The sequence below is a fragment of the Leuciscus leuciscus genome (assembly GCF_965113295.1).
Source record: "Leuciscus leuciscus genome assembly, chromosome: 20".
Classification (NCBI taxonomy): domain Eukaryota; kingdom Metazoa; phylum Chordata; class Actinopteri; order Cypriniformes; family Leuciscidae; genus Leuciscus; species Leuciscus leuciscus.
Window position 1 is genome coordinate 9,491,052 of NC_138744.1, and position 13,174 is coordinate 9,504,225.

The window sequence follows — 13,174 nt, forward strand, 5'->3', positions numbered from 1 at the left end:
GATTATAAAGAATTATTATTGGTCACATTTCCTATTACAACTCAGACCTCCCCCTGGCCTGTGATCTGAAAACTTATGCGTGAATCGGAAACGATGCATACGAGAGTAGCAAGCGTGGTGTGTTGGTGTGTGTCACAACTTCCTTTTCAGCTGCAAGCTGATCAAGAGGCTCAGAAGAACACGAGGTACTTTTTCGAAGTCTACAACTTTACAACTTTTATTATAGAACTTTTTTTAGCGATTTAAAATAAAAATAATTGTATAGCCTTAAACTCAAAAGATACTTGTTTCTTCTATTACCTTTTAATCAGATAGATTATTTCATTTTATTTGTTTAATATTGGTGGGATATAGATGACAAAAATCTGTTAAAAATGTAGCAGTGTAATAAGAGCTGGTTGAGATTTATTTGTTTTCTATAGTCATTTCTTGCGTATCAAAGTGAGTGTTTGAATGTAAAATATTCTATCCTGTAAAACAGTGTTAAATTATCGTTCACCCTCATCTCCAAATCTATAAGACTTATATCAGACTTTTATCATTTACAAACCCTCAACCATCCTTTATGACTTTTAAGTGGAACACAAAAGAAGATATTTTGAGAAGCGTTTCAATTGTTTTTGACCATACAATGAAAGTCAATGGGGTCCAAAATAGCATTTCATTGTATTGACAAAAAAGAAAACATAAGTATTTTTATAAATATCTTATCGTTTTACACAAAATAAATAACATCATACAAATTTGGAATGACATGAGGTTGAGTAAATAATGACAGAATTTTCATCCTTTTAATAGCACAAATCGCTCAAAAATGGAATGGAAAATGATATCAAGTCAATATTTTTCTTTCTAAAATGGTGTTTAATTATAAATTAGGAAGTGGTTATATAGTAATTAGTAATTTTTTTTCTAAGAATTGATGGATATAAATTTTTCATTCTTTTTACAAATTACCAGAAAACATCTCAAGCCATTTTCTCGGCTTCCTTGCTGGACTGCTCGTTTTGATTGACATGTCAAACCCAGTCGTTACTCAGCCTGGTGCTGGCTCTTATGGTACAAATGTGCAGACTGGAGAGTGGAGCACCGGTCTTTGTTCTTGCTGCAGTGACCTACTTGTCTGTAAGTTCTGAGATCAGCCGGCAAACCATCCAAATTATATTCAAACTATAGATTGTATTGGTATATTTTAGGTGGGTTCATATTTAGCCAATGAGAACTCTGTGTTAGTCACTTTACTGCTTTTATCAGTGGCTTGTTAACATAAAATGCATGATCTTTGAGCAATTGTCTGCTTTTTTTTCCTTTTCTCTTTTCATTGTCTAGGTGCTCTTGGCTGTGTCTGTCCAATAGCCCTCAGCTGTTACACAGCACACAAGTATGGTGAGAATGTATGTCTCTCATGTGTACCTGGAGGAATGGCTGCAATGAGGACACACATGCGTCTAACCTATGGAATACAGGTATACTGAAGATTGAGGATAATTTTTCCCATATAAGAATTCTTATCCATGGATTTATTTCTGTATGTGTTACACAACACCATTCTTTATTTTTTTTTCCCCCTGCAGGGCACAATATGCAATGATGCTTTGATGACCTGTTGCTGTGGAATATTTGAAACATGTCGAATGACCAGAGAAATTCGTATCAGGAATGGAGAGACCTAGTGACTGCCATTACCGTTTCAGTTTTAAAATTCTTTTATATTCTTGAAAGCATTCAAATTCAATGCCACATTCAAATCACTATGAAACTACAAATCACAAATCAAATATTATATGAGGCAGGAGAATTAAAACAATGATAGAATCTGTAAACATTTTTTAGTTTTAGTTTTTTTTTGGAAATACAAAAGATGACCAATGCTGTTTACCTGGTAAAAGTAAATTGTGTTATATTATTGCAGTTAAGTCTTGAATTTGAGTAAATTTAAGATTGTGTGAATACTTGCAATATTCATTAATACATTGTACGTGCTGAAAAATTTGCTGTAATTCTCAAAATGTGCCAACCATGTGCCAACCTGCGCCAACCTGCAGCATTAATATATTACTGTACAGGAGCGGTTTCATATTTAATATTCACCTCAAACACAGTACAGAGGAATTGCCTATTCGTATGAAATAAAAAAATAAAATAAAACAATCTTTTCACAGTTATTTACTATTTTAACTCAGTTGCTGTTGATTCTAATACTTTTTATCTTTATTTTTTGCTTCACTAACGACCATACAAATCATACATATACCTTCACGTCAACACATAAATTATATAAATGTAGGCCTACAAAACAGTTTTTTGTATTACCTGCTTTTCATGGAGAGACGTATTGCGTCATCGTCGCACAGCAGTGCGAGCGCCTCTGATTGGCTGTTGTTGGCGGTGACCTGGCAACCGAGAGAGGGCTTACAGACGCTTATTATTCTGCAGGATCTTCAGCTACAACACGCAGAGCGCAGGTCGCGAATTTTTATTGACAACCAGTGATTGCTTACCGATACTAGCTGCTATTTATCCATCTTCAGTGGAGATGTCGACGCGAACGCTGCCTCTTCTCTTCATTAATCTGGGTGGAGAAATGCTGTACATCCTGGATCAGCGCCTGCGGGCTCAGAATATCCCAGCAGATAAAGCGAAGAAAGGTAGCACTAGATGGCAGCTAATATGCCAGGGAGTTGATAAAGCAAGCCTGTTCTGGTGACCCGGGTTATGATGTAAACGTTGTTTTTATGATCATCGTTTGTGATCTTTCTAAGTAACGTTAGTTGTTGGATCTTCTGCTATTGCTGTGCATAATTAGCCAGTTAGCCTGTTTTTGAATACAGTGATCCCAATTCAGTTAACTTACGTTACATGCAGGAAACAAGTCATTTTTGCATTGGTATGCCATCTCTTGTAGAATTTAAATGAGAGGGGGAAAAAAACATTTCAATTATGCAAAAGATTGTCCATGGAAACATGCAGTGGCCCCTAAAAATGTGATCGTCATTGCATTGGAAAACAAATATAATATGTGATAGCACAAATGTCACACTTTTCTGACAAATCATTTTACAAAAATAATAATGTGTATTAAACTAATACAATTCATTTTACAGTAGATATCCATATTTTTTGCGGCCCGCTAAATATTTATATCTAAAAAATCAAGAATGTTCATCAGAAGTTTTGATAATTGGACGTAATGACGTTTGTATGATTTACGTTTATTCAAACAAATGGACTGCATTTGTTCAGCATAAATTCTGTTGCATGCAACACTGTGGCTCAAAAACAGCTTGCCAGTATATGGTTTCCTGTCTAATATATGTTCCGGTATCAGGGTTTCCTCTCTTTTTTGCATTCTGAACTATTAAGAATGAAATTTGTAGTTGGGCCGACATTACCTTTTGGTATCAAAGTGTGCCACAGAGGTCATAAAACAATGTGAATAAGTTGCTTGTTGCTTGCAGATGTGATACACAGTACATGTAGCCGATGCCATACCTGCTATTTAGTTAACTTCCTTAGAGGATCATTTTAAATATGTCCTTTTTGATTTGCAATCTTTGTAGCCACTGTAGCAGATTGGCTAGAGGAGGACAGAAAAAGAGGTATTGTTAACATTCTGCTTGCTTTGCTGCTGGCCATAGAGCAAAGTAGTGCCAGCTCTTATAGGCACTTGCTGTGTAGGGGGAGATGGGGGTTTTACGCTACTTTAAAGTGTTAGTTCACCCAAAAATCCCATAATGAACTCACCCTCAAGCCATCCTAGCTTTATAATGGGAGTGAATAGTACCTTGGATTTGGAATGGATTTGGTAGCCCATAAAAGCGCATCCATCCATCATAAAAGTAATCCAAGCGACTCCGGGGGGTTAAAAAAGGCCTTCTGAAGCGAAGCTATACATTTTTGTAAGAAAAATATCCATATTTAAAGCTTTATAAACTATAATCACTGGCTTCCTGTAACGGCCGTACACGAGTCTAGTTCCGGTGGAAGAGTGAACTCTGACCCGACGTAGGAGTAGCATAAGCTTAGCTGAGAGTAGACGCTGGGCAACAAACTCAAGCTTTTCCGACATTTCTCTTTAAAAATTCTCGTTTTAGACTTCTAATTCCTGACTGGTGTTTTGTTTAAAAAATAAAAAATATACAATGCATCTATCGAAAGCTTGAAATTTCTATTTTTAAATATTCTCAACATATTTAAAACAAATATTCTCAGATTATGTTATTAAATTTGCAAATAGGTGCAGACTGCTGTTTTTTCAAGACACATTCATAATCATTACTTTTTCTTTATGCATGCGCTTGAGCACTGATTAGGCTATGTATAGGCAATTAAAGGCTCGTTATTATGATTTGGCTAATTAATATACACGTGTGATTAGTCGACTAATATGTACGCTTAAATGAACGACTAATAGTTGACTAGAAAAATCTTTAGTCGAGGGATTAGATTTAGATTACCGGAAGTAGTTTAAAAAGCTATAAATATGGATTTTTTTCTTCCAAAAACTTCGCTTCGCTTCAGAAGGCCTTTATCAACCTCCTGGAGCCGTATGGATTACTTTTATGATGGATGAATGCGCTTTTTGGAGCTTCAACAACTGAGGTATCATTTACTCCCATTATAAATATAAAGGCTCTTGGAAGAGCCGGGATATTTTTAATATAACTCCTATTGTGTTTGGCTGAAAGACGAAAGTCATATACCTAGGATGGCTTGAATGTGAGTAAAGTATGGGATCATTTTGATTTTTGGGTGAACTAACCCTTTAATTGTAATTTCACATTTGGAATGTTTTCGCGTGAGAAATATACTATTGTAATAAGAACCCCAAAGATTCAGGAAGCTTATACAGTTATTTTTAGTACTGAGATATAAATGAAATCCTCCATTTGACAGTATATGTTTCTAGCATTGGTGTTTTCCTCAGTCAACATGTGATGACAGTTTCCAGCTCGCTTCTCTGTGAAAACATCTGCCGATTTTGATTTATATTATTTTTGTTTATCTGTCTTTCTTGGCAAAACGGCTTTCTACAGTACAGACTGCATTGTGTTGGCTTTGTTGTCAGCTTCGTGTTTGCACAGAATTGCTTTTGACTCACAGCAACTCTGTCTTTGTGTTTGTGTTGTGGTAGTTATGAATGATATCATTACCACCATGTTCAATAAGAAGTTCCTGGAGGAGCTGTTCAAGCCACAAGAGCTGTACTCCAAGAAGGCCCTCAGGACGGTGTTTGACCGACTGGCTCATGCCTCCATCATGAGACTCAACCAAGCTAGTATGGACAAGGTGAAAACTACACCTAAAGTCAAGGATACATGGTCATTTTCTTGAATATTCTGATAACAGATTGTTTGCTTTATTTTTATTGGTGCGTTCCTTGCATATTTTCTTAGTGAGAACTTTCTACAAAACTCTCTGTATTCTCAGTAAACAAATCAGTACTTGTGAAATTCTCTTTTATATTGAATTATTTTCTCATTTATATATAAATATCATTATATTTTAATAAGCATAATAGTGCTAAATGGCTCCCTCTGGTGTGTAATATGATGAAATATGTAATGTCTCCTTTGTTGTGCTTTTCCCATGCACAGCTCTATGACTTGATGACCATGGCGTTCAAGTATCAAGTCCTGCTGTGTCCTCGGCCTAAAGACATCCTCCTTGTGTCCTTCAACCATATGGATGCCATCAGGGACTTTGTGAAAGACACTCCCAGCATCCTCAGCCAAGTGGATGAAACAAACAAACAACTCGTAGAGGTAATGGCGTTAATGCTCAGAATTATACATTTTAAGATTGTTTTCAATTCTTAAATGTAATAAGTCATTTTTTCATTGTTAATATCTGTTAATTTAATATGAATATTATTTTATATTATATTATGTCAATGTTATTATGTAATATACATTTTCCATTGTTTGGTATATAATAATAATACATCATATTTTTATTTAATATAAAAGTTTATAAGTATGCTTATTATTATTATTATTATTATTATTGGGCAATTATTTTGCTATCATTGTCAGCTCCACTCTAATTTTGGCTTTGAAATGTTTTATTCTCTTGCTTGTAATTTTTAGATATATACCCCTTTATCTGGTGGAGAGTTTCAACTAATTAGACAAACACTCCTCATCTTCTTTCAAGATATGCATATAAGAGTAAGTCTTTTATTTTTTATTTTGATTTATGTACATGAATACAGAATACTCCGGGAAACCCAATCTGAGAATTATCCAATAATATTGGTCATGTTTATGAAGGTGCAGAAAATAATCATTTTGACAGTCAAAATATATTTTAAACATATATTAACTTGTTTTGTAGGTATCAATTTTTCTGAAAGACAAGGTACAGAACTCCAATGGACGATTCGTCCTCCCCACATCAGGCCCTGTTCCGTATGGGATGCACGCCCCAGGACTCATGAGGTTAGCTTCATAGGAAAACATCCATAGCAAAAAAAATTAAATCCAGTATTGACATGACCAAGGCATTAAAAGACTGAGAACAGCAGGATTTAATTTGATTTAAACATTATAAATAAATAGCCTCTAAATTTATATCTGAAGTTGTGCATATGTTTGCTCTGAAATCACCTCTGTCATTTCGAGCCGACAGAGTCTGATGGTGAGGGTTTATAGTTAATTGCATTAACAGGAGACTTGGACATATAAGAGAGCTATTCTAAGTTTAGCAGGTTCTGTGTTTAGACTGTGACTGAAAGCAGTTATTCTAATAGCGCTTAGGGGTAGCTGACATATACAGTAACATGTCTGTGAACTATTTTTATCAACATCAAGATTTAGCTTAATTAATTTATTATATGACCAGGTGTTGATACTGGTCACCATTTCTTTTAGGCACCATTTTTACTCGTGTCATCTGTGATGGGAGAAATGTATTTGTAATGTTTATATATATTTATTTTTTACCACACACATTATATATATATACACACACACACATAAAAACATTACAAATAAATTTCTCCCATCACAGATGACTTTAATTGTCTTTCAATTAATATAAGGTCATAAAATGGCATGGATAAAATAATTCTTTACATTTTCTAAAAGAATTTGATAGTTTAGAATAAGAAATGCTGTTTAAAATTATTTGAGATTTATTGTATTATTTATCAACAATGTTTTCATGACTGTGTTTAATTCCCAGGATGTTTAGCTGTAGTGGTGAGGAGGTGAGAAGGATGCAGTTCCGTGATGGCGGCAACTACAACGCCGCTCTCCGTGAAGGATCTTTTGAAATGTATGGTGATCGAGTCATCAAACTGGGCACAAACATGTGAGCATCAACCACTTTCTAATAATACTCCTACTAATATTCTATAGTGGAATCATATGACTCACACCTTCTGTGGATCTTCAGATACAGGGGTGTAATTCATCCGTGTTAAGTTTTATCTGTAGCAAAGCGTTATCTCTAATTGATTTGTGAATAATTTAGCTGTAAACCTGAGACAGGTAGCCATTCACTGGCACATCAGCTGTACAATTGTCCTTTTTGTTCTTTCAGGTACAGTGTGAGCCGCCCTGTTGAAACACACATGTCTGGAACCTCAAAAAACTCCTCACAACACACCAAGGTAAGATTATAAATAAATTATACTTTCTTAGTACTCTTTTAAAGTGCCCCTATTATGCTATTTTGAAGGTTCCTAATTTAATTTTTGAGGTCTCCTGCAATGGATTTACATGCATCCAAGGTAAAAAAATGCTCATAATGTACATTGCATCATCACATGTTTTCCTCACAATGCCTGAAACAGTTCAGTCTCTCTAAACCTCGCCTTTCTGAGAGCCTGCTCTGATTGGTCAGTTAGCCCAGTCTGTTGTGATTGGTCTACCGTTTACAGCGCATGTCGGAAATGAACACTTACCATATCGGAATTTCAGCTCCGGAGGCTTCCTCAGTGCTTGACACACAATAATGGCGTTGTTTTTTTTACCGTATCAGAAAACGGTGTCTTCTCAACATGTCAACAACATTAACCATGACCTGCCTATCTCAATTTGAGCAGCTGAGTCTTTAGCCATTTTCAAAAAATGTCTAACGACACATCTTTTTCGTCAGCACCAATATTAGCAGTTGCCTTTTCTTTTCTATTCTACACTATTCTATACTATTCTGTTTGTTTTGTTTCTAAAAAAAAAAAAAAAAAACTTATGTGTTCTGTGGTAGACTAACTGAGACTTGTTACAGCATTTGTATACTGTTGGCCTCTTGCTGGTCTGATTGCTTCTATTGTTCTCCTCATTTGTAAGTTGCTTTGGATAAAAGCGTCTGCTAAATGATTAAATGTAAATGTAACCAAACTCTTCCAGTCTCAGCTACAACTTTGAGGGTCAAAGTTGACATTGTCTGGGGGCAGCCAATGAAGACCATAGGCGGCATTATTAAAAAAAATTACAAACCTACTGTATGTAGGATTGTGCAGGCAAGTAAGACTGGAATTACTGACGAATTGTTTCAGGCAGTTCAGAATCGATTCTTTCTTTTGGGAGACAACAACACCATTTATTGTGTACTTTGATCTTTGAAACTTTGCTGACCTTTTACATTCACAAACAGCTACGTTACACACTACATGAAAGGTTATATCAGAACAAGCATAATAGGGGCACTTTATATAACCTAGTTGACATGATCATTTACATCCTCTTCATATATTCAAATATTTTAGAATATTTTAGAATGTTGGTTCATTATATACATCATGAAAACTAATGGAAAGAAAAATGTGTAATGTAATTAGCATGCATATTTGACTGAATTCATACAATCCTGAAGGTCAACACAACTCCGAATCCTTTGGCAAAAGAAGAGTTGAACCTGCTTGCTAGACTAATGGGAGGTCTGGAGGTGCAGAATCCAGCCGGCACTGACTCTGGCTTCCGTGTTAACCTCTTCGCCACTGACGAGGAGGAAGAGTAAGTTTTTATTCTAAAAATATAGTTATATTCTAAATTGAATTTGACTAGAACGTCACAAATAGATTTAAAGCTGCATCTCAATGAAACCTGTCTAAGAGGTGGAATTTCACCCCAAAATAAAAACAAAATCATACCATTAGTGTAATATGTCTAGACATTTTACTTGCTTTCAATTATATATATTCTCAATAATGTTTCTCATTAGACTTTTTTTTCCTGCAAGGTTACATCAAATTGGTCAAATGTGAAAGTGAAGACATTTATCATTTTACAAATGATTTCTACTTCTACTAAGTTAAACTTCCTATTCATCAAAGAATATCACAAAAATATTAAGCAGCACAAATGTTTTCAACATTGATAATAAGAAATGTTTCTTGAGCACCAAATCAGCATATGAAAATGATTTCTGAAGGATCGTGTGACACTGAAGACTGGAATAATGATGCTGAAAATTCAGCTTTGCCATCACAGGAATAAATTACATTTTAAAATGTATGAAAATAGAAAACAGTTATTTTAAATTGTAAAAATAATTAAGTTTATAAAGAATTACTGTTTTTGATCAAATAAATGTAGCCTTGGTGAAAGTGCAGATAAAAATATAAATGATAACTCTTTATTGTGGGGTGAAATGTGACCCTGCCATATTCTTGACATGTTTTGTGGTTTCAAACATGAGAGTGCAGCTTGAAATGTCAATGAAATGGATGATGTTGTTTGTTTTTTGCATGAGATTTCATACAAAAATTGAAATACAGATTTTTCCCACAGGGAGGCTTTGATATTAAGACCGGATGAGCTTTCTTATGAGGTTATTAATATCCAGGCAACAAAGGTAATGCTTAATGTTTGTACGCTTGTAAAGTAATACACTTAGGTTGTTTCAGCACAATGCTATGGGATCCTTGGCCTCAGAAAACATTGTAATGCCTGATTACCAGTGATCCACCCACACTGAGACAAAGCTCTCTCAGCTTGTCTAATTGGTTTTTGAGTCTTAAGTTAACTTTAAACTGCCAAAGTGGGCCATGGGAGTAACAATACACCTCTGGCTGGCTCATTTCAGGACAAACAGACCAATGCTGAGCTGGCTAAGATCATGGGAGAGTTCGTAGAGACGGGAGAACCTTCCCCCAGTTCCAGCAGTAAGGGTGATGACCTCCTGGCCATGATGGATGGACTGTGACTTAAACTTGGTGTTCCCTTTGACTGATGAGAGTGACTGAGCAGTAAAGCAGGATAAAGCGCTACAATGTTTTACTCAGCAAAGCGGCCTTTTGTCTGGAGCTACAGTGACATCCATATATATATTCAGAACAACAGCTAAGCTCGACGAGAAATTCTTTCTTTGAGAATTTTGTGCAATTTTTGTCTCCTGCCACCCACTAAATGCGAGAAATGCAAATAGCAGGTCTAGACATGTAATGTGCGTCTTGCTGTGGGACCATATTTACTTTTCCATATTCGTTCTGTGAAGTTAGTTTGGACCTACTGAGGCATACTTCAGCAAATGGTTTGATATCAGTCTTCACAGTAGCGTCTGCTGGCAGTGTGGGCTTTGATGCCGCAGACACTTCTATGACATTTAGATCAGTGGACCGAATGAAACGCCTTTCCTAGACTATCTTGGACAATCTGTGCACATGGAATTCATTTAAATCCATTTGATGTGCAACCGAAAGGTGCGGGATATGTATCCACAAAACATGCGCTGCTTAAGACAGGGTAATGGTGGAAACCGAAGTGCACTTGTGGTAAATATTGAGCACAGATCCCAAAACTGGTTTACAGGAAGCCCCAGGACAATTGGTGTATGTTTGTTTTTGCCTTTATTCAAAGGGAATGCAACAAAGTCAGGTATTTCAAGAAATTCTAATAAAATGTCTTAGTGTACAATTGTTGCATTATATGTTACATGACAATGTATATGTGAAACCACCTTCCATGGAAAGAAAGCAATGCAATATGTGTGGTGGATGAAATGGTTTATATTTTTCATAAGCAAAATAGAGCTTATTTATTAAAGTTAATGTACTGTATATGAATGTTCATTTTTGTCTGTTTACTGTTTCATTTTATTGAAATAGATTTGAATGTGAAATAAAGTAGATCTTTTTGCAAATAATGACTGGTCAACATAAAGGTTCCTATTTGATATATAGATTTTTATTTATTTATTTTTTACACAACATTAATATCAACAAAGCATAAATACTATTTTCTTGAGCCCTTATATAGACATGATTAAAAATCAACAGATCATGAATTAAAAGCCAAAGTCACACAAAATCGAGTACGTTAAGGCTTCTTTTGTGAACACTAGATGGCGCAATAGAATAATTCAGCATTGTTGTTGACACCCAACAGCAGAAATATCACTTTAGTTATCACAATTAAATATATTTGGAATATCTAGAGTAATTAATAAAAGGAGTTGTCACTTCATTGTTAGCTTGTGCAGTTTAATACACCACATTTTGAACTCCCAGAACAGCATTTTGTAATAAGTCTGACAGCGGTTTCATGTGAAAAGAATGTAAAATTTATGAAAAGAAGCTCTGTAGTTGCATTTTCCCCCTTAATACTGCAAGTGTCTCTCTGCCACATGCTGTTTAAGCAGTTGATCTGTTATGACTTTTCCAGACTAGCAATACTGAAAACCCCTGTGTTCATTTGAATAGTCGTGGGAGACGTTATGAACACCCACACAGTTATGAATGAATCGCTGTCACACTTGTTCCTCTATGGGAAAGAGCTTCTGATTGTCTTTACCTGTGCTTTTTTAAACTCCCACAGCACAAAATATTTTGACATGATGTGACTCTGCACTGCTGCATTTGTGGGACATTGCATCTTCCTGGACATTATTATAAAATAAAAAAATAAAATAAACATTTATTCATTTAAAGGGCTAGTTCACCCAAAAATGTTGTCATCGCTTACTCACCTTCAAGTTGTTCCAAACCTGTATTGAGTTTATTTTACTATTTTTACTAATGGCTACCATCAACTGTCTGGTTACAAACATTCTTTGCAATATCTTCTTTTGGGTTCAGCAGAAGAAAGAATCTCATATAGGTTTGAAACACCTTGAGGGTGAGTAAATGATGAAAAAAAAAATTCATTTTGGGGTGAACTATCCCTTTAAATCATTCCATATATTTGCAAAATAATAAAGTAATAAAGCAAATAAAATAAATCTGTATTGAATTTTTTTTTTTTAAGAATTGCTTTCATATTTATTGAGTGCATTCTGGTCAAACGAATATAAATAAAATAAGACAAATAAGTCTTAGATATATAATATATATAATATAATATATATAAAATAAAATAAATATATATTTAAAGCACACTTATAATTTGCTTCAGAATGTGTTATTTTGCAGAGTAATATTTTAATAATGACACAAATAACTATATTCTTAAAATTGTAAATGTATTGTTATTCCAGTATGATAAGATATGGTTATTTGAAGGAAAGTAAAGAACTAGAGGTAATCACCCTAAGTCCAGATATTAGGTTCAAGTCCTTGTGAAATTGTCCTTGCAATCTTTTTCAATACCACTTTTTCTTTATCAGGCATGGACACTAGTAAAGTATGATTCACAGTTTCCACTCCACACACCGTGGGTTGGCCAATGTTTAGCCACAGGCTTATAAAAGTGTTTCATGTGGTTTAAGGCAAAGGCCATGCTGAGTCAAGACAGGAAGACAGCACAGCCTTAAATCAGTTACTGCCCTTTAAAAACACTCTCTGTTTGACATGCAGCGCTGCACCAACCCACTAAATTGAAACTTAATGTTGTGGGTGCAGTTGTTTAGTTTTGGGGGATCTAAAATTGGATACGATCTCGAGGGTCTTGTGCATGCAAGAACCCCCCGGAGGTTTGCTGTGCTCATGTGAACAGAGGTAATGCATTATTTATCTATTAATTTACCCTTTAGTCTTGGGTGAAATGTTTATTTCACCTGGCACTGATGTCTGAGATACGTCCCACGGCTTTAGCAGTTTCTTAAAGTGACAACATTTCCACTTTTATATTAAACAAAGAAAATCACTAGAATGTTCTTTACACAAATGCAACATTTATTTGATTGATTTTCTTTATTTTTTTGCAAAAGAATGGCATTATATTATGACTCCTAACCTTTTAAACCACCTGTCTGCAGTACATATTTAAACATGAATAGGCCTCTGAGCATG

The 13,174-nt window shown here is 35.1% G+C and overlaps 2 protein-coding genes across 3 annotated transcripts; both read left to right on the forward strand.

Annotated features, from left to right (window-relative positions):
- The first annotated feature begins 32 nt into the window (after positions 1-32).
- LOC309483146 (cornifelin-like) lies at positions 33-2,165 on the forward strand. Its single transcript, XM_082148799.1, has 4 exons — positions 33-185; positions 961-1,125; positions 1,330-1,466; positions 1,575-2,165. Exons 2-4 carry the CDS (start codon positions 1,017-1,019, stop codon positions 1,671-1,673), a joined length of 345 nt encoding a protein of 114 aa, XP_082004925.1. The 5' UTR covers positions 33-185; positions 961-1,016; the 3' UTR covers positions 1,674-2,165.
- Positions 2,166-2,311: 146 nt separating this feature from the next.
- oscp1b (organic solute carrier partner 1b) lies at positions 2,312-11,091 on the forward strand. Of its 2 annotated transcripts, XM_082148795.1 has the most exons (11): positions 2,312-2,648; positions 3,561-3,599; positions 5,135-5,289; positions 5,598-5,765; positions 6,090-6,170; positions 6,337-6,440; positions 7,186-7,314; positions 7,546-7,615; positions 8,821-8,960; positions 9,738-9,801; positions 10,033-11,091. In XM_082148795.1, exons 1-11 carry the CDS (start codon positions 2,537-2,539, stop codon positions 10,150-10,152), a joined length of 1,182 nt encoding a protein of 393 aa, XP_082004921.1. In that variant the 5' UTR covers positions 2,312-2,536; the 3' UTR covers positions 10,153-11,091. The 2 variants fall into 2 exon arrangements, with proteins under 2 accessions (XP_082004921.1, XP_082004920.1); XM_082148794.1 differs by lacking the exon at positions 3,561-3,599.
- The last annotated feature ends 2,083 nt before the right edge of the window (positions 11,092-13,174 follow it).

Excerpts from the sequence above, each read along its gene's own strand:
- LOC309483146 (XM_082148799.1), top strand. The coding sequence starts at position 1,017 with ATGTCAAACCCAGTCGTTACTCAGCCTGGTGCTGGCTCTTATGGTACA. Across the intron at positions 1,126-1,329 it reads CTGCAGTGACCTACTTGTCT|GTGCTCTTGGCTGTGTCTGT; the intron begins GTAAGTTCTGAG and ends TTCATTGTCTAG. Across the intron at positions 1,467-1,574 it reads GTCTAACCTATGGAATACAG|GGCACAATATGCAATGATGC; the intron begins GTATACTGAAGA and ends TTCCCCCTGCAG.
- oscp1b (XM_082148795.1), top strand. The coding sequence starts at position 2,537 with ATGTCGACGCGAACGCTGCCTCTTCTCTTCATTAATCTGGGTGGAGAA. Across the intron at positions 3,600-5,134 it reads AGAGGAGGACAGAAAAAGAG|TTATGAATGATATCATTACC; the intron begins GTATTGTTAACA and ends GTGTTGTGGTAG. Across the intron at positions 7,616-8,820 it reads ACTCCTCACAACACACCAAG|GTCAACACAACTCCGAATCC; the intron begins GTAAGATTATAA and ends ACAATCCTGAAG.